Source organism: Schistocerca piceifrons, chromosome X, assembly GCF_021461385.2.
Source record: "Schistocerca piceifrons isolate TAMUIC-IGC-003096 chromosome X, iqSchPice1.1, whole genome shotgun sequence".
NCBI classification, from domain to species: domain Eukaryota; kingdom Metazoa; phylum Arthropoda; class Insecta; order Orthoptera; family Acrididae; genus Schistocerca; species Schistocerca piceifrons.
The window spans coordinates 472,441,527-472,463,999 of NC_060149.1; the positions used below are offsets into that span (position 1 = coordinate 472,441,527).

Consider the following 22,473-nt stretch of genomic DNA (forward strand, 5'->3'; position numbering starts at 1 on the left):
GTGTATTCGTCATAGCCATACTGGCGTATCACCCGGCGTGATGGTATGGGGTGCCAGTGGTTACACGTCTCTGTCACCTCTTGTTCGCATTGACGGCACTTTGAACAGTGGACGTTACATTTTAGATGTGTTACGACCCGTGGCTCTACCCTTCATTCGATACCTGCGAAACCCTACATTTCAGCAGGATAATGCACGACCGCATGTTGCAGGTCCTGTACGGGCCTTTCTGGATACAGAAAATGTTCGACTGCTGCCCTGGTCAGCACATTCTCCAGATGTCTCACCAACTGGAAACGTCTGGTCAATGGTGGACGAGCAAATGACTCGTCACAATACGCCAGTCACTACTCTTGAACTGTGGTATCGTGTTGAAGCTGCATGGGCACCTGTACCTGTGCAAGCCATCCAAGCTCTTTTTGACTCAATACCCAGGCGTATCAAGGCCGTTATTACGGCCAGAGGTGGTTGTTCTGGGTACTAATATCTCAGGATGTATGCACCCAAATTGCGTGAAAATGTAATCACATGTCAGTTCTAGTATAATATATTGGTCCAATGAATACCCGTTTGTCATCTGCATTTCTTCTTGCTATTTTAATGGCCATTAGTGTAAAATTATGGGCTTACCTGATACCATCCTCGTCACCTATACACATTATCTGATTAGCGATGTGCAGGTCCCGATAATTATAAATACGAGGGATAATCAGTAGGTGTAGCATACCGTAGGTTACTTTTTAATTACTATTCACTAGATAGCTCCTACCAATTTACTGCTGCTCACTGTTTTCTTCTATAGTATTCACTAGATAGCCTTTAGCAGGAAAATAAGCACAGCTCTAGCTTCTACCATACATATTCATTGCTTTTCATTGTTGAGTGCCATTTCTGCCAACTAGAGTGTAGCTGTTAACCTTGTGTGGCAGTAGGTTTCCTTAAATTTCTTACAGTAAATCACATATTAGCTGGATAGGGACTGTGTCTGTTGTGTGCGGATGCAGGATGTGTTAGCCACAGTCCTAACACACCTGGAAGCTTGGTTGGCCACAGTCAATAGGCTCCAGAGTGCTACCTTGAGATGAGGTGTGGATGGGGTGCCTGCGGCACCCTCTGCTGTACTAGATGAGCAGGGGGGATGTGACAACTCTCTGTCACTGAGCCGACCTCAGGCACGACTCAGCCGGCCGACCCACTCTCACCTCTTTTGTGTGTCGAGGTCTCGAGCCTCAAGGCGAAGGCTGCATGGGGGACGCAGGTTCCTGCCAAATCCCATGTACTTTGCCAATAGATTCAGTGCGCTATCTGATGCTGGGGAGGGGGGGGGGCTGAATCGGATCAGAATGCACAATCTGCCAGGATAGTGGCTGCTCCTTCAACAAGGTCCGGACAGGCAAGTGGGGATAGGGGTTGGTTAGTTATCGGGAGCTCCAACGTTAGGCGGGTCATGGAGCCCCTCAGGAACATAGTGGCTAGGGCGGGGAAGAAGTCCAACGCTACCTCGGTGTGCTTACTGGGGGCCTTGTCTGGGATATGGAAGAGGCTCTTCCGGCGGCTATCGAGCGTGCGGGGTGCAGCCAGCTACTCACTGTAGTGCATGTTGGCACCAACGATGTCAGTCGTCGGGGACATAACCTTGTGTCCTTTCGACGGCTGACTAAATTGGGGAAAGCGGCCTCCGTCTTTCGAGGAGTAGAAGCCAAGCTGGCGATTTGCCGCATCGTACCCAGGGTGGACCGGGGTCCTCTGGTTTGGAGTCCAGTGGAGAATTTAACCAGAGGCTACGTCGACTCTATGACGAAAATGGTTGTAGATTCCTCGATCTATACTTTAGGGTGGAAGATTGTAGGACGCCCCTCGATAAATCAGGGGTGCACTACACACAGGAAGCAGTTACATTAGTAGCATAGTACTTGCGGCTCGCACATGTTTTTTTTAAGATTAGGTTCCTCCCCACGGAAAACACACCGTTGGCCTGAAACATTACCAGTTCATGACACTGATGTGGGTGTGCCAACTGTAAAGCAGGTCAGTCCAAAGGATTTAAATATGCTAAATCTCGTGTTAGTAAATTATCGAAGTGTCTGTAGCAAGATCCCCAGGTTACTCTCCGAAATAACCAGTAGTAATTTCAATTTGTATTAGGTACCGAAAGGTGGTTGAAGCCAGACATAAATAGCAGTGAAATTTTGAACTCGGATTGGACAATGTTTAGGAAGGATAGGACTGATGCTATGGGAGGTGGTGTGTTCATTGCAGTTGAAAGCTGTTTAAACACAATTGAGATCGATACTGGCTCGGTATGTGAAATGGTCTGGATAAAGCTGTCAATCAGACAAGTAGTGATCATTGTATTAGGATGTTTTTATAGACCACCAGCATTCGCAACAAACGTCTCAGAACGTTTCAGGGGAAGTCTTGAGTACATAGGAAACAAATATCCAAATTATCCATTAGTTATAGGTGGAGACTTTAATCTGGCGTCCATTGACAGGGAAAACTACACGTTTATCACAGGGGGCAGAAGCAAAGGCTCGTGTGCAGTTATTCTAGGAGCGTTCTCAACAGACAACCTTGAGCAATTGGTTAAAAAACCAACTAGAGATGGGAACGTATTAGATATCTTGGCGGCAAACAGACTCATCTTTTTGAGGAAGTTAATCTAGAAAAAGGTATTAGCGACTGTACTGTCATTGTGGCTCCTATGTCAGTGGAAGTTTAAAAAAAAAAAACAAAGAAACAGCGTAGAGTTTTCTTTCTTGGGAAAGCAAATAAAAGTTTCATTAATTAAAATCTTCATATATACTTACAGTTAAGGCTCACCGGCCGTTTGACCATCTTCTTCTGTGAGGATGCACAAACAGTGCCAGAACTCTTACGCGAATCGGCAAAAAGCCCCGAGTAAAGAGTATAATGGACAGCGGCACTATTAATATAGTGCGGGACAATAAGTTGGGAATGTGGGTCTCAAGGGAGGCGTGCCAGAGATAAATATCTGCAGTCGCACTATCCTCTGTGTCCTCGGTGGCTCAAATGGATAGAGCGTGTGCTATGTAAGCAGGAGATCCCGGATTCGAGTCACAGTAGGAGCACAAATTTCAACTGTCCCTGTTGACTTATATCAACGCCTGTATCCGACTAGGAGTATTCATTTCATTGCAATATCTTCATAGTCAGCTCCAAACATTCACCGCGGGACACAAATATATTGAGCATCTTTGGTCGGAATTTAAAGTCATTGTCCACCACGTGCTAGAGAAACATGTGCCCAGCAAAATTATGGGGGAAGGGGAGGATCAACCTTGGTTCAACAAACATATTAGGAAGTTGCTTAGAAAGCAAAGAATTTTGCACAGTCGTATCAAACGTAGTCACTCCCTCGCTGACAAACAGAAATTATGCGGAATGAAAGCAGCTGTCAAAAGGTCAATGAGAAATTCTTTTACAGAATTCGAAAGCAATATTTTATCTGCAGATTCTAAAAATAACCCCAAAAATTTTTGGTCGTACGTAAAATCTGTCAACGCTACAAATAATTCAATACCTTTTCTTCCTGACAGTACGGGTAATGTAACGGATGATGATAAACAGAAGGCCGAAATTCTAAACCTAGCTTTCAAAAACTCGTTTACGGTAGAGGACTGCAGCACCGTTCCCCCTTTAGTGAATCTGGGACGGTAAAACATTTACGATTATTAGACGCCAGGAAAGAATCTGGCGCAGACGGTATTCCCGTAAGATTTTTTTGTTGACTATGCTACAAATATAGCACCATTCTTATCCGTCAACTATCAGAGATCATTGGAAAAGCGGAAAGTTCCACAAGACTGGAAGAGTGTCCAGGTCATAGCAATGTATAAAAAGGGTAGAAAATCGGATGCACATAATTACCGGCCAATTTCACTCACATAGATTTGTTGTAGAGTCACGGAACATATTTTGTGTTCAGATATAATGACCTTTCTAGAAGCTCATCTGCAGAAACAAACACGGTTTTAGGAAACAGCGGTCATACGAGACACAGCTGGCCCTCTTTGTGCATGATATACAACAGGCTCAAGATACCGGCTCCCAGGTTGAGCCATATTCCTCGACTTTCGAAAGGCGTTCGATTGAGTTCCGTACTGTGGTTTGCTCCAAAAAGTGCTCGCTTACTGCCTATCCGATGACATATGCGGTTGGATAGATAGTTTTCTAACAGACAGAGAGCAGTATGTCGTCCTGAATGGGGAGACATCAATAGAAACAAGCGTAACAGCAGGTGTGCCCCAGGGCAGCGTAATAGGCCCTCTGCTGTTTACGATGTACATAAACGATCTGGTTGATGGTATTGACAGCGGCATTAGACTGTTTGCCGATGATGCTGTAGTCTACAGGACAGTAATATCACACTAAAGCTGTGAACAAATCAATGAGGATTTGCAGAAAATAAATGCGTGGTGGAATGACTGGCAGTTATCTCTCAATATTAGTAAGTATAACCTACCGTGTATAACAAAGCGAAAATCCTCATTAATGTACGAGTACAAAATAACCAGTCTTTGGAAGCGGTAACATCCGTCAAGTATCTGGGTTATACAATTCGAAATAATCTCAAATAGAACGATCAGAGCCGCGCGGAGTGGCCGCGCGGTTAGAGGCGCCATGTCGCTGACTGCGCGGCCCCTCCGGCCGGAGGTTGGAGTCCTCCCTGGGTGTATGTCTTGTTCTTAGCATAAACGAGTATAAGTTAGTTTAAGTAGTGTGTAAGTCTAGGGTCGATGACCTCAGCAGTTTGGTCCCTTAGAAATTCATACATATCTGAACATTTGGAACGATCAGATTACACAAGTAACGGGTAAGGCGAACTCTAGATAGCGGTTTATTGGTAGAATCCTGAAGCGATGCAGTCCTTGAACAAAGGAAACTGCTTACAGTACTTTAGTTCGTCCTGTATTAGAGTAGTGTTCGTCATTATTGGACCTTTACCAATTGGGTCTGATTCAAGAGATTGAGAAGGTTCAAAGAAGTGCGGCAAGATTCGTGACTGGTACATTTAACCATAGTAAGATAGTTACAAATCTGATAGAAAGTTTGAAGTGGGACACACCTGCAAATAGACGACGCGCTAAACGGAAGCAGCTGCTCACTAAATTCCCAAATCCGATCTTCACTGAGGATGTAGAGCATATATTATTACCACCAACTTTCATACCGCGCAGTGATTACCATTCAAAGATAAGTGAAATTAGAGCTCGTATTGAGGCGTTCAGACAGTTGTTTTTCCCTCGCGCGATGCACCAGTGGAACAGAGGGGGGAAAATATGACTTTGGCGCGAATAGTGCCCTCCACTACACACCGCCTGGTGGCTAGCGGAGTACATATATAGCTGTAGATGTAGAAAATGTAGCAGTAAACAGTAATGATAAAACTCTTTAATTGTTATGTATTCTTTTCGTCATAATAATTTGGGAGAAATCAATATCAACTACACGTCTCTTAAGCGTCCTTTTCTGTACGCTAACTTGCAATTATAGTTCATCGCGTTGAGTATTACATTCTAAAATCAACTGGTGTATAGGAAATGGATAAAAAATTATCACCGGATTAACGGACGTAAGCCTGATAATCAACAGATTCGGTGTTCCCAAGTGCCACAGAAAGACAACTTGCAAACATAGCTAGCCACAGAACAGTTAACCCCAATTTCTGACTGGAGGGGTACTTGACAGTCTTTCATTGAGCTGAGTGTGTACTATATTAGTACATGAGCAGCTCATTGAATCTCACCAGGCGAACCCCGCTTTATAGTACCAAAAGAAGGCACCTCCGCTTGATCGTTCTGCAGTTCAGAGATGATAATGGTCAATCGACAGGCAACAGTTGTAACTACAGAGAATTTAGAAGAGTTTCAGTCAAACAGAACGTGGATTTGGGAATAATATTGGCAAATGAAGCATCACTCTAGCATTGTTGAACAGAATGTGTTGTTAGGTTGGGAAAACAGAGTGTCATTCAAAAAACGACAAGTACCTAACAAATAATTTAACCGGCAAAACAAAGAAATCAAATTGGTCAACCAAACGTAAGAACCTGCTGAGAGCTAATTGTAGAGAATTACAGAGGAGAGAGGTGAGTTAGAGACACACTTGATTCTACTGTGATGTCTGTTGTATAGCATTTCAGTTTCTGCCGGAAAGTCATTCAATACTTTTCTCATGACTACATATGCAGATGGTCTGTCAATATCAGGGCTGTTAAACACATGATTTGACCCAGTGTGGTCACCACTTATACGAGTGCAACAGTCAACAGACATAGGTTCCATTCCACATGCTCAGGTTAAAACCAAGCTACTAAAGTCGTTAGATGCCAGCACAGTGACCATGGACTGTTTGATTGATGAAGGCAGAAAGATTTGTGTTAAACGTCCAGTCGACAACGAGGTTACCATAGACGTTACACAAACTAAGAGTAAGAACGGATGAGTAAGGAAATCGGCCGTGCCCTTCCAAAGGATCCATTCCGGAATTTGCCTTCAGCGATTTAGGGAAATCACAGAAAGCCTATATCTCAATGTTCGGAGAAGATCTGAACCATCGTCCCTCCGAATGCGAGTCCAGTGTGCTAACCACTAAGTTATTTCGCTAGGTATTGCTTGACAAAGAAACACACTAAGACGATCAAGCAAAAGTCAATTTTGCAAAGATTTGTTTGCCTCAAATTAATAAACACACAGGAAATTGAGCCTGAGATTGCATGGGCACATTATTGTCTATTGTTAGATATTAGCAGGCTACGTTTTGAAAAGACGGTGATTGTTTTGAAACAAATAGTTAAGGGTAGGTTATGAATTAACTCTGTAAATGATAAGTATGACAAAGTTACTCATAGTTAAAAATGGATTAGTTTTGTGAAAATAATACCAACTGTGATTCATCTTGACAGCAATAGCTGTTTTCTGATTTTGAGTATCATAGATATTCCTTTGATTTTGTCACCTGTAAGAGTCCTGTTTGCAAATATTTGCTACACTAAGGCACCTACCTGAACTTTTGAGGGAATTACACATTGGCCTTTCCACCTTACCAAATGGTTCTTATAAAGTTTTCTCCTTATCATCAAAATATTATCAGTGTTTGCTGTAGTTGTTGGATAATTACTCGCTTTATGGTGCTTTCTAGTCAGTGGGGGGATTGCTTTCAGATATTATGAGTATTGCTCCTTCAATGGTCATCAACCTAGATATCAGTGTTACCAGCACGTTCTAATCCCATCAGTTACTAGATATTACATCCCATCAGTTACTAGATGACAATGACCAATGAATATTCGATTGAAATCTAGTAGGATTTTAACCGTCTGACATAGCTGGCAGCCCTAGAAATTTTCATTTACTCAAGTCGTCACGAGACAATTGATTTGTATATCGTGCAAATAAATTTATAAAAACTCCCATACTGGTGGAAAGAGAGGAATTTACAATGGGATTCCCTTTTGGAATCTAGAAGGCTGAGCGCGTGGGCCTGGGATGCACCTGAAGCCTGGCCGGGCCCCTACTACGGTACTGTGGCTCCCACCTGTATCATACAGCCCATATCCTGAAGACTTTTGCCCGCATCTCGTGGTCGTGCGGTAGCGTTCTCGCTTCCCACACCCGGGTTCCCGGGTTCGATTCCCGGCGGGGTAAGGGATTTTCTCTGCCTCGTGATGGCTGGGTGTTGTGTGCTGTCCTTAGGTTAGTTAGGTTTAAGTAGTTCTAAGTTCTAGGGGACTGATGACCATAGATGTTAAGTCCCATAGTGCTCAGAGCCATTTGAACCATTTTGAACCTGAAGACTTTTCTTTAAAAGGGACTGAACAACGTATAGAGACCCTCGGAGTAATAAAAATGATCTTTCAGTGGCGCTCAACCGGGCAAGGGACGCCGGAGAACTTTGTTCTGTAAAAAGCATGACCGTTAGGACTGCTGCTGTGAGTGTCAGGACAGATAACATCTTTTCCACAGTCTCGTGAAAGCTTAGGGCACTTACAGTATTATGTTTGGGTTTTACTTTCATCCTTGTGGTGGTGAGTTGATTCTAGGGGCTCATCTTCTTCAGGTGGGAGCATGTTCCATAGGCTCTACTGTGCTGACTACGCTGCTGGGAGTTAAATATTATTATCATTTCTTTTGACTGGGAGCAGCGGCTAGCGAATGCCTCTTTATTGACCGTAATGGTTGAAAGAACGCGCTACTCTGAGCACAGGCGGCGAGCCATGCAAAGCGAGTCTTTCTTATTCCACAGCGAGATGTCTTAGAGTACAGTCTGGTTTCTAGAGAGCAGTTGATCGTATTTGGGATTAGGAAGTTTTTGGTGAGCAACAGCTTGCCTTGATACTGCACTGGGCGGTGTAGTGGTATCAGACTATCAGCGACAATAGTTTGTGGAGACATACCAGGATAACAGCCAATTTGCATATGCTACTCGCAAACGAAGTGATGGGATGAGTTGTAGCAGCATCTGGTCATAAGCAGCCGCAATCATTGAACCTGCTATGGTGAGAACAGGGTGCAATTCGAAATTCTCAGTCAGTTACAAGGGTTAGGACGGTTAGATTTCGCTCATGCATTGTGGAGGGGGGGATTAGATTACCAATAATATGTGTTTGCGCGGAACACAGAGCTTAGGCTTCTACTTAATTATCTTTTGACCTATTCTCCTCGAATTGTTTGAGTCGAGTAATCACTGATTTTGGCAGTTGAAGTCAAGCGAGTACGTGTGATTGAGTAATGAGGGAGATAACCGTATTCGTTTACTTAACCATAACCACCATGGTCTTTCCTCATACTTCAGATGAATATTAGGTAATGTGTAATTCGTTATTACTGCTGTTTCATTTCCTGTGTTAGAGGGTTCAATACAGTTAGTTTTTCCAAGCTTGTTTAGCACTTTTGACGACTGTGTTTTTCTGGTGTTTTTATAAATAAATTGATATTGTTGGGTCATTGATTTTCATTTAGTAAATAGTATGACCAGTTTAAATATTGTACTAACAAACCCACCACCATAACTTAGCAGTTACAGCCATTTCTTTAATTATATATTAATTGTCAAGTGGGGATTTAGGTGCGTTTCCTCGTGTTTGCAGCTTTGTTTTTCTGCTGTTTTTATAAATAAATTAATATTGTTGGATCATTGATTTTCATTTAGTAGATTGTGCGCCCACCTTAAATATTGTACTAGTGAACGTACCACCGTAACTTAGTTGTTGCAGCCATTTCCTTAAATATTCATTGCTTGTCAAGCAGGGATTTAGATGTGCTTCCTCAGGTGTGACAGTTCGCCTGTATAGCTGAGTGGTCAGCACGGATGACTGGCATTCAGGGGACACAGGTTTGATTCCAGGTACTGGCAAAGGTCTATCCTCGGTTTGTGGACTTGTACAGGGTGCGCTCCGTTTCGTGAGGCTATCTGGGGAGCTGTTCGAACGATTACTACTGGTTCTAACGTCCAGAAACGCGGCAATGGCCAGGGCAGTAGGGTGTTAGCCAAGTGCCACTTCATACCACATCCAGTGATTCCATTGCTAGAGGATGGTCAGTTGGGCCCGATTAGCCCGTCTAGTGCCAGAAAGCGAAACTTTTCTTTACTACCTCTTGTACAACAACTGGTAACCACTAGGTTCATGAGAGCTCTCTGCAGCAGTAAGTCCTGAGTATCAGGCAGCAATATAAATTTTACTTTGTCAGCCCAGGGATATACTCACATAGATACTGGCTTTTCCTTCGAGGATAGTTTTAATTAGGATGTTTGGATGCTCTGGATTGTAGTCATAAATTTTCTATGCTACGTAGATGCGGCAAATTCCGATGACTGCGGTGGATGGTATGGATGAGTAGCTTTTTAGAAAATATTATGATTATTTAAAGAATTTTGAAGCGGAATAGTTTGTATAACTACTAATAATAATTTGCAGAACATTTAATAATTTGTATTTTTATTTCAGGTTGGAAGCTTCGTCCACTCTTTGCTTTGTTTCTGTATTTATTGTGTCTATAAGGGCGTTAGCGATTCACTCGCTATACATCAGAGGAAAGTAAGCAGGTTCGACAAGAGATTAGGCAAAAAAATCAGCGAGGGCAATTTTCATCAGATCAGGACGATAGGTCAGAGTAAGAGTAGACCAGAGGTTGAAAAGATTATTGAGGTAGTGCATGCACAGGTGGAGGATGGAGAAAATATTTCGGTAGCTGTCAGAGAAGTAGGTCAGATAACGGGGGGAAGGAGAGAATACATTGAGGAAAGGAACAGGCACATTGAGACGCAGTGATGGAGAATGAAAATAACGAGAGTGCAGAAGGAGCCAAAGAGGAAGTGGTCAATGTAATGTCGGAATCTGTGTATATGTGGGGATATGTGAGAGTAGATAATGTATCAGGTGATAATGCTTAAGTGAGTCAGCTAAGTACATCGACTGCTGTTGTTAGGGAAGAGAATGTGGATGATAATATACATGGACTTTTGTACAGGTGATGAGGGAATCTAAAGGGAGATAACAGAAGCAGAAGAAGAAGGCAAAGGAACGATATGAGAAACAGAAAGCACAAGATAAAGAGACAAGAGTGACAGGCAGGAGGAAAGGTTGGCTGAAATCGGGCTTCGGTTGAAGCAGTTTCCGGTCATGCAATCAACGAAGCAGAGCGATGGAAAGAGGAAAAGGATAACCACACGGTGCAAGGAGAAACGAGGGCTAGAAGAAAGTGTGCATAATATACTGGTGGTAATCGAGCAGAAACAATGTGGGGCCACGGAACAGATGAAAATTAACAGCCACAAGATGACGAGGGAAACTATAAGAAATGAACATAAAGGATCTGATGTTTTGTGGCCGTACCAGTCTCTGAAACAGTGGAGGTGCAAGAGCTATTGAGGTTTAAGTAATGGCAGCAGGGTATAAATCAAAGACATAAACAACAATAGGAAATAATAAAGGAAGAGATAGGCAATTTCGAAGTGAAAGTTACTGAGTATCAGGAATAGACGAATGAGGAGCTGAGGTGTACTGCAGTGCACACTCATTTCTTAACTACTCTGTAGCAACTAAGTTGCCTCGTTCATTGATCAATCAAAGAATAGAGCAGACTCATGCACTGGGTGCATCGTGTATCAATCCTTGATCACTGATAAGCAGTGTAACGAAGTCATCAAACGATGGTTCGTTCTATTACAATCACTTTCTAAGATTCAAGTACTTAGAGATAACAGCAGTAATCTGCATCCATAGGCTTGGAATAAACAGTTAGATTTTTCGTTACTTCCAGCATGGTCAGAAATCCATCAGGCAGAGTATGTGTGCAATTATCTGTGCCATGCATGCATGTGTGAAGGAACATTGCACATCGTGGAGTGTCAACGCAGACATTGTACAATAACATAATAAGATAGTGTGATGAATCATGAAAAACTATGATAGATAAATCATGAGGAAAAATATGAAAATTTTTGGCAAACATTCAATACAGAAAATAACTGAAGACAATATACATGAAAGGTAGTACGGTGAATAACAGAAACACGTGGGAGAAGTCTAGGGTAGGCATAACAGTTTTTTACGACTTAAAATTTTCTTTTGCAATTGTGAATAACGTGTGAAGTAAAGATAAATAAAGTGTTTTAAATATTAATGAGAGGTAAAACTGAGGAGCTATCGAAAGGAGTAGGATATGAAGACGCAAGGTACCCCAGAAATTTTATGCTTCAGAGGCAGCAACATGATGTACAAGTGGACGGCTAATATGGCGTCGAATGAAATGAAAGGATAGTCTAGGAGCAGGAAATGAGAAAACGTGGGACGAAAAGGTTGGAGGTAGACGATGTATAAATGAAGGAAGACCAGAGATGATGTGGAATCGAGAGTGATACCAGTACTTACGTATTTCCTTTTGTTGGATGATAACGATAATTGGAGCGCATAGCGGCGCATGAAGCATGACTGAGGCCATTTGATAACGTGAGATTAGATTTAAGATGCCTGTCATAAATGTAAATAAAGATAAGAGAGTTTGGAAGCATGACATTACATTTACGATACATGTATGTAAATGAACATAAGGATCAGACAGTTGATCATGAGACAATGCAACCACAGGACTCGCATTCGGGAGGACGACGGTTTAATTCCGCGTACGGCGATCCTGATTTAGGTTTTCTGTGATTGCCTTAAATTGCTCCAGGCACATGCCGGTATAGTTCCTTTGAAAAGGCACGACCGATTTCCTTCCTCGTACTTCCATAATCCAATGCGACCGGTGACTTCCCCCACAACAACCCAACCAAACCCAACCATGCAACTATACAACTGTGTAAGATAGGAGCATGGAGAAGATGTGTTTGCATGAGACTTAGAAAGTGATGGAGTACTAATAACAGTTGCTGAACAGAATTGTTTAATCAGTAATCTATTAGAGAGAGAGTCAGTCAATGTAGGATTACTAGGAGAATATTTATTGTAAATTTAGATTTTCGTGAAAGTCATGATCAGAGGTTAATACATTATGTGAAATGAGCAGTTTCAGCAGTTTTTTCGTAAAGTTAAAGATTTTGATGAATATTATGCTTCTTGCTCCGCTGCGCTTCGCAATATCGTTTCTTTCAGGAGTGCTAGTTCTGCAAGGTTCGCAGGAGAGCTTCTGTGAAGTTTGGAAGGTAGGAGATGAGATACTGGCAAAAGTAAAGCTGTGAGGACGGGGCGTGAGTCGTGCTTGGGTAGCTCAGATGGTAGCCGGCACGTTAACTCAGCGTGTTCGGTCAGAGGGTTAGCTGCCGTCTGTAATAAAAAATACTGAGTTAATAGATCAACGACGAACTGAAACGGGCGTCTTGCGACGTCAGCGACGAGCAGATGCAACGAACGAAAAAAAAGAAGAAACCAACAACAAAAATGAGATTAAAAAAAAAGAAAGATGGTAGAGCACTTGCCCGCGAAAGGCAAGTGGTGAAACCAGTATCATGAAATAATTAATAATAATAACTGCTTGTGTGTAAAGATAACTTAGGAGGAATAAACAGATAATTTTATTGAACAGTTTGATTCATGATATGTATAAATGCATGAAGTATTAAGAGGTATGGTTGGTAATTCTGCTTGTGATTTTATTTGCAGGGATTTGAAGCAGACAGTCGCATGGAGACACTGACACACAAAGGACCCATCTTCACAGAGATGAACAGCACAAGACAAATGAACTAGGTAGAGGGGAGGACATGAGAGCTGTAATCCCAAGGGGTCGAGCGCGGCGACAAGAGGGATTTCAGCTGGTGGCCTTATCGCAGAAAAAGGTGCGCTGAGTTCCTGCGCATGGCGCCTGTGTAAAGGTAATTTCAGGTGTATCCCAAGCAAACATGACGGGACCGCTACTATTTCCAATACAGCTAACTGAGTTGGTGGATAACGTCGGGATATCTATGAGGCTGTTCGCAGATGACGAGATGATGCAGTCGTCTATAAGAAGGTAGCAACGCCAGAAGAGTGTATCAGACTGCACGAATACCTGCACAAGATTGACTACTGGAGCACGGATTGGCAGTTGACCCTGCGTGTAGATAAAAGTAAGATACTGTTCATAAATAGACGAAGAAGAGCGCTGTTTTGAGATTACACCATTGGTAACAAATAGCTGAAAGCGGTTAAGTGCCATTAAATACGTAGAAGTAACCATCCGGAGTGACTTAATGTGGAATGACAACATAAAACAAACAGTAGGAAAAGCTGGCGCTAGCCGAGACTCATAGGAAGAATCTTAAGGAAAGAAGTGGTTTACAAAACACTTGCTCGACCGATTCTTGGGTATGACTCATCAGTATGGGAACCTTACTAGGCTTCATTAATACGAGAGATAGAAAATATCCAACGAAGAGCGGCTCGTTTCGTCAATGGATCTTTTAGTCGGCTTAGAGCATTACGGAGATTCTCAACAAACTCTAGGTTCAGACGCTACAAGGGAGGCGTTGGGCATCATGGGGAGCTTTACTGTTGAAATTCCGCAAAAATACGAGTACATTCCCATGCGCCATTCGCGAATGGACTGGGGAAGGGAGAAAATGTAGATTCTTCCTACTATAGTGTAAATGCACAACAAGTAAAATTACAGTAGTTGTTATACCTCCTGGTGTTGCAGTTTTAATGGTCCGTATGATATTCCCTTAGTGAATTTGTCGTTGGAGAATAACTTGAGAGCAATGGGAAGGTTAGAGGAGTCGTGAATGGGTGTTTTGCAGGCCCTACAGAAACACACATTGGAAAACTTTTGAAAAACTGCAGTAACTTAAAAGATAACTTGAAAAAATGGTCGAAATTTTTGGTTAATGATTACTGTCAGATACAGAATGATACATCTTTAACCATGTATGTGAAAGACTAACTCAATACTAAGAACAAAAAACTGCACTATTTTTCTCACGGCTGCACTACAGCAACGGTTACAAAACAGCTGGTATAAAGTACAGCTAACCAGTTGCAAGAAATTGTTGTTTTCAAATGATCATAACCACGGTCTCGACGGATCTAAACCCGTCTTCTTCAGAAGAACTGACAACTTCGCATTAGTAATTCACTCAGTAAAAGCTGTCTCCACATGACATTTATCGTCAACCACCTGTATATTCATACACTAAGTGATCAAAAGTATCCGGACACCCCCATCAACATACTTTTTTATGTTAAGTGCATTTTGCTGCCACCTACTGCCAAGTACTCCATATCAGCGACCTCAGTAGTCATTAGACATCGTGAAAGAGCAGAATGGGGCGCTCCGCGGAACTCACGGACTTCGAACGTGATCAAGTGATTGGATGTCACTTGTGTCATACGTGTCCAAGCGAGATTTCTGCCTGCACAGCGTCCTGACAAGAATCCAATAGAACATCTTTAGGATGTTTGGGAAAGCCGACTTCGTGCCAGGCCTCACCGACCGACACCGGTACCTCTCCTCAGTGTAGCACTCCCTGAAGAATAGGCTGCCATTCCCAAAAACCTTCCAGCACTCGATAGAACGTATGCGTACGGGAGTGGAAGCTGTCATCAAGGCTAAGGGTGGGCCAACACCATACTGAGTTCCAGCATTACGGATGGAGGGCGTCACGAACTTGTAAATCATTTTCAAACAGGTGTCCGGATACTTTTGATCACATAGTGTACGTAAAAATTAAGGCCCCTAGAATCAAAGGCTTGTCGTATCAGTAAAACAATCACTTAGAATAACAGACGATGTTTATAGCTACATGCCGAGTCGGCAATCACTTAGAATAATATACCATGTTAGTAGTTACATGCCGACTCTGTTGGCTTTCCTTTACTCCTGCTGACAAAAAAATTGCTTTTAAACGCATAAGTGCAATAATGTTGTGTCTGTAATGTCCGATGATCAAATACTGTTAAATTGGTTGTATGATAAAGTTACTAAATTCAATTTTTGTGTTAAAAATGTCAGCCGTAGAAGGAACATTCCGCTACTTACGACCGGCGGCCCGTATTCTGGTGGCGGCTCGTGGTCGCTGCCGGAGGACGAGGAAGCGGACGCAATCTGCGCGATTTTGCCGGAAACTTTTTCCTTGATGTAGCTGAGTATTCCTCCGGAGCCGGACCCCGAGCGCCGCGTGCGCGGGCCCTCGTCTGGCTCCGGCTCCCACGACGCGGGGTCCTCAGGCAGCGACGCCGCCATCGCCGTTGCCGCCACGCCCACCAACATCAGCAGCCAACACACCTGCACAACACATATTTTATCATGCAGCAGTCTGCGTTACTGCTACCAAACAGCGTGCCCATTGGCATCCATATGATACTTGGCCGGGTATACCATGTGTCGAATAGTATACTGGATGTATAGTTACGGTGTCCTTCTAACACCTTTCTACTTCTTGAAGTTTACTTTCATGTTCAACACGAGGAAGAAGTGGAGGGGAATAATATTGTATTCCAGTGGAAGAATTTCAGCGTAAGACTCTGAGTGATGAACGACACATCATATGGTTCCCATTGGAGTTGGTTGCATATTTCTGTGAAGCTCCAGCACTAACTTAGCAAATCAATGAAGAGATGTGTTCGCTATATTGGTATCTTCGCTCTCTCTATGTCTCACAGTCTCTCATCTGCACAGGGTGATTCAGAATTCGTTTTACACGGTTACAGATGTTGTAAAGGGGACTTAGGACAGCAATATTTGGAATGAAACCTCTGTCCGGAAATGCGACGTTTGGAAGAGCATTAAAAGATACACTGCACATACACCAGCTCACTCGTACCTGCGTAAACTACAACATCTGCTCGAAATGGCGACCGCGATTGTCGTTGCACGAAGTTTATCTGCGAACACTAGTCACATACACACAACATAAGTCTTCGAGTGTCCTGAATGACCTCCGCTGCAGGCATTACACGCGCAAGAAGATCGTCCTGCGATTCCACAGGCACCTCGTAAACAGTACTTTTCATGTAGCTCCACAGGGCCAGCCTGTGTGGTCGAGCGGTTCTAAGCGCTTCAGTTTGAAATCACGCGACCGCTAGGGTCGCAGGTTCGAATCCTGCATCGAGCATGGATGTGTGTGATGTCCTTAGGTTAGTTAGGTTTAAGTAGTTCTAAGTTCTTGGGGACTGATGACCTCAGATGTTGAGTCCCGGAGTGCTCAGTGCCATATGAAGCATTAGTACCTTCACAGGAAAAAGTCCAGAGGTGTCAAATCGTGAAACCGTTGTGACCACCGAATCACGATACAGGTGTTGCGCTAAACAACCACTTTCACCGTAGATGAGCAACATGTCAGCGTACTCGGAAAACGAGTACTCTGCCAGTCTGTAATGCACCACCTTCTCGATAACTCAATGGCGGCTAATGTCCATGCCCTTCACTTCATTCGGTTGTTCTATGATGACACGTGACATGTCACACAATACGTTACTTGACACGAGACACCGACCTCTGACCATATGTATAGCCTTTATTCGTTCAAAGTATATGCAATCGGCGCATTTGCAGACATGAGTTTATTATCAGTTCCTGCTTTTCTGAGCCCCTGTTCAACACATATAGCTGTGTAACAGGAGGTCTGAATCACATTGTATATATTTCGCATGCTTTAGTAAATTTCGTATTATGAATACATGTTTCAAGCATAGCAAAATACACAAAATGAACTGGGTAGTGAGAAGGTATCAATCGACATTAGACTTCATTCTAGTCAATCGGAAACCAATCATGACGTTTACAGTGGTGAAAATACACAGCGGAGCAGAACTGAACACAAATCACCATATGCCACTAATAACAGAAAACATTAAAGCTAGATGTATGAAAATTAATCATGATTCAAGTAGCCATAAAAAGCAGCGGGTAAATCAACCTGCCCAAAGAATCCGCCGCTAGAAAATTGCACGCGTAGCGACTGAATAAATATAGTGACGAAATAAAGAGAACTAAAGATTTGACACAAGAATGGGAGAACGTTAAAAGTATAATAGCAAAAGCCACCTCGTAATCTACTGGATACACGAATCAAGGGAAGAAAACAAAAAAATTAAAGTACTAGAATGAGATGTAGAGAAAAAGTTGCATACCTTAAAACACTACATAACAAGGCAACCTAAAGTAAATATGAATATAAGAAGCTAACGGCAGAAGCGAAGCAACTATGCAGATCCGTTAAGCAGGAGAGTTGGGACTGATTCAGTTTAGAAGTAGAAAAAGATATTTATGGGAGGAAAGAATTTTCGGGTAATACAAAGAAGCACTTCAATAAGGGAACAAAAGATTCTAGGAGCATCGATGCTATAAGTAATTTACAATGGTTAGATTAATATAAGAAGCTTTGTACGAAAGCGCATGAAGTTTTCATAATTGAAGAGAAGGAAAACCCAAGTTCAGACAAAATAAAAATGACGGAATAGGAGGACGTGCTCAGAAAAATGAAAAATAGGAAGCCGCCAAGAATGGACAACATCAATACCGTATTGATCGAATGTGAGTCCCCTCTAGTGAAATATACATTCCTTTTCTTCATGAGCAAATGCTGAACAACGAAAGAATTTCTGACCACCTGGAAATTATCCATCGTAACGTCTATGTTTAAGATAAAAGGTAGTAAACACTGTGAGAATTACAAAGCCATTTCTTTACTCAACAATAAGTATAAAATATTTTAGATCACAATTACTCCAAGACCAACAGCAATCTTTATGGAGGATCTAACCGGGTTCAGGAAGGCGACGTCATGCTCAGACAACACGTTTGTCATTAGACAAATAATTGAAAAGAGTATGGAATTTATTAGAGAGAAACATCTGCTCATTCTTGACTACATGAAAGCCTTTGTCGATTTAGGAATGTCGTGGAAAATAGTAGAAAGGAGAGCCATGTCCCACCAATTACTAAGAGAATTCAAACAAATGTACCAAGATTCCAAATTTGCCATTGCTGGAAAAGATTATGTTAAAGTAATGACAAATTTAGGCTTACGTTATGGAATCAGTTAGTCTCCGATACTTTTTAATGTCTATGTTGATGATATATTAAGATAATGGAAGAAAGGAAGTTTTACACCCATCACTTTAACGAGCGAAACTATCTAATGACAACACTCTTTGCTGATGACCAACTTCTTTTAATTTTATTGAGAGAAAAACCTTCAAGAAGACATTAGTAAATTAGATATTGCTGCCAGACGCTGTTACTTAACAATTTCGACACGAAAAGCAAAAGTCGTGGTTTTTAAAGCTAAAGATTTAGTACTACGAAAATTTGTAATAAATGACCAGAAAAGAAAAAGAGTGAATGAATACAACTTCTTGAAAAGTGTTCACAAACGAGAAAGACACACCGAAAAAACTGAAAGGTTCAGTTACATTAATAAAACCATGTATAGAACACTGAACAAAAAGACGAGCAAAGAAATCGGCATAAAGTTACACAATACAGTTCCATTATAATCTATATTTTATTTGTGATATAAGAGATACAACACTCTAAGAAGAACTGGGAGTTAAAAGCATTAATGAACATATCAGGGAGTATAGACACAAATGGAGAGATCATGTCACAAGAATGAATGGAAACAGAAAGCCTACAATAATAATGAATTACCGACCAGAAAATTTCAGTAGTAACCACAGACAAGAGGTTCTGAACATGACGACGTAACAAGCAAATGCCTAACACCTGAAGAGAGAAGAATATAGCCTACACCCCCCCCCTTTCTCTCTCTCTCTCTCTCTCTCTCTCTCTGTCACACACACACACACACACACACACACACACACTCTGTTTCTCTCTCTCTCTCTCTCTCCCTTGTTTGTTAAGACACCTCTATGAGGGTCTCAGAACGACGAACAACATTTGAAAATTGGTCGAAGGTATAACAAGTGCTCTCCTTCATCACTGGATAGTATTTCATTGACTTTCTTCTGGTAATTTCTAATCTGGAACTTGCCATTCCCACACCAAGATTCATGTGGTCTTTTTAGTTGTTGTCGCTTCGTACAGAAAGGGCTAGACAGATGGCAGTGTTGACTGACTGGATTTCCCATAATCAACTGATATGGAACCTTTTGCCTATTACGCTCATTACGAAGCGTTGTTAATCTTAATGTGCTCTTTCAATGGGTAATAATTTCCTAACAATGTTTATCCCATTACTTTGTAATATCGTTCATGGGCCACTCTCGTCGGACCGATCTCTGACTATTGAGGACATCATCGCCCAACATTTCAGTGTATCTGTTTCTGTAAACAAGGATTTTTTTACCTTACTGCGGCAGCTTCATTATTTTATACCAGCTCTGCTCCATGGTTAAACAGTTATTTATCAAAAAAAAGCTTGTATTTGTCCAAGTCCTCCTTCGCTCACTCTATGTCCATCCCCTCCACCCTCCACTCTCTGTCGATCCCCTCCTCTTCCCCTCTCTGTCCGCCTCCTCTTAACACCCCTCTCCCTGTTCAATTCCTCCTCCCCCTCCCTCTGTCCATGTCCTCTTTCTTTTCGTCTTACATCACTCCCTCTCCTCTCCCTTTTCCATCTCCTTCTCTTCCCTTTCTCTGTCCGTTTCCTCTTCCTCCTTTCTCTGCCCATGTTCTCCTCCCTCCTGCCTGTTAATATCCTCCCTTTCCCTCTCTGCCTATCCCTCTCCATCTTCAGCCTTCTGTCTCCACGTTATCAGTCCCATTCCCACCACAGTAGGAGGCTAGTAGTTCTTACCCATACAATATTTGTTTCCAGATCGTAACTAAAACTAAGGTGTAACAAATTTGTTTGAAAACCTTCCATTGGCTTAGGAGGAGGTTTTTTTTACCCATGGCTTTGCCCACGTACTTACATATAAAATATATTTTACATATATTTAACGTATTTCACACATATTTGTACACCTATTTCACCTATATAACTAGGGAATTTCGCCCTGCATTTTTATTTTCACGTAGCTCGATGTTTATTAAAACGTATCTCCTGAACTATGTACCGTACAGTGATATAATTTTGCACGTACATCCAGCGGTGTATGTGGCTACTCCTTACGAAATGTATTGGGACCAGAGTTAGTAGTAAAGAAGTAATAAATTAAAACGTCATGCATGATGCGGCAGCTTTTCATTATTCTCAGTGTTCATGACGTCATAACTCCTGATCTATGTGTCGCAGAATGCTGTAATGTTGCTGGTACATTCAGTGGTATACATGAATACTGTATTAAAGATGTGTAGAGAATACAGTTAATAGTAAAGAAGTAATAAATTGAAACGTCATGCTTCATGCGGCAATTTTACTGCATGATAAGCGAAAATGTGGTAAGTGATAAACTTTTTTCCCTTTCATCATTTTGCGGGGAGCAAGAAAAGGTTTCGTAAATGTTTGACATTTCTTGCAAATGCCAAAGCGCTCTCATTGTCAAATATTGGATGAATAAAATATGGGTATTCGCGTGTCGCGGGCTGCAATTCTTTTTCACACACAACCTTTTGGTAAGTAGATATATATAAGAAGCCCAAGTGTTAACTCATGGGATAAACCATCTCCATTCCAAATTTAATTCGAATCCTTCCAGCCGTTTCAGCGAGATGGAATAGCAAACACACTATCTCTCTCTGTATGTCTCTCTCTCTCTCTCTCTCTCTCTCTCTCTCTGCTGCGCGGGATTAGCCGAGCGGTCTAGGCGCTGCAGTCATGGACTATCAGGCTGGTCCCGGCGGAGGTTCGAGTCCTCCTTCTGGCATGGGTGTATGTGTTTGTCCTTAGGATAATTTAGTTTAAGTAGTGTGTAAGCTTAGGGACTGATGACCTTAGCAGTTAAGTCCCATAAGATTTCACACACATTTGAACATTTTCTCTCTCTCTCTCTCTCTCTCTCTCTCTCTCTCTCTCTCTCTCTCTCTCTCTCACACACACACACACACACACACACACACAAACATAAGTATTCATACTAAATACAAGATTCTAGCTGAACATTACAGGAAGTACCAGAAAGTAGTTATATGTGGTGACTTCAATATTAATTTTGTACATGATTGTGCAAGAAAAAGGACGTTGGTAGATCTCCTAAATTCATATGATCTGATGCAAACTGTGTTATTTTCAGCTAGCGTGAAGGGGGACAGTAGCACAATCATAGACAATATTTTTATTCATTCTTCATTACTAGATGGGCATTCTGTTAGTAAAAGGGTGAATGGCCTTTCAGACCATGATGCACAAATTTCAACACTAAAAGGTTTTTGTACTCAAACCAATGTCGTATTTAATTACAAACTACGTAGGAAAGTTAATCCAACAGCAATAGAGAGTTTTTCAAAACTTGTCAAGGAACAAGAGTGGCAAGATGTTTATAGTGCCGATAATATAGATGATAAATACAATGCTTTCCATAACACATCTCTCATGTTCTTTGAGAGTTGCTTTCCATTAGAACATTCTAAACGGGGTACTAGCAGTAATGGACAGCCCGATTGGCTGACTAGTGGGATAAGGATATCATGTAGAACAAAGCAGGAATTGTATCAAAATGTTAGAAGTAGTCACAATCAAGCTACAGTAGCCCATTACAAACAGTATTGTAAGGTGCTTAAAAATGTTATTAGCAAGGCAAAAAGTATGTGGTATGCAAATAGAATAGCTAATTCACAGGATAAAATTAAAGCCATTTGGTCAGTTGTGAAGGAAGTGTCTGGTCAGCAGCACAAGGTTGATGATATAAAGTCAGTTCGCAATAATAATATTTCTACTGATAAATCAGATATATGTACAGTATTTAACAACTATTTTCTGAGCGTTGCTGGTGAATTAAATAAAAATTTAGCTTCTACAGGAAATCATATAAATTTCTTAGCAAATGCCTTTCCGAGATTGACGTCTGAAATACTCCTCTGTGATACAGACAAGAGGGAGATTGAGTCAATAATTAAATCACTGAAGACTAAGGACTCTCATGGTTATGACTGAGTGTCTAGTAGAATATTAAAGTACTGTGCT

The 22,473-nt window shown here is 41.8% G+C and overlaps 1 protein-coding gene across 1 annotated transcript in view; it reads right to left on the reverse strand.

Annotated features, from left to right (window-relative positions):
• LOC124722431 overlaps window positions 1-15,683 on the reverse strand; it is a 210,485-nt gene extending 194,802 nt beyond the window's left edge. The window contains exon 1 of the mRNA XM_047247594.1: window positions 15,480-15,683. Coding sequence (XP_047103550.1) covers window positions 15,480-15,683 — 204 coding nt within the window. The remainder of the gene's footprint in view (window positions 1-15,479) is intronic.
• Between the last annotated feature and the right edge of the window lie 6,790 nt (window positions 15,684-22,473).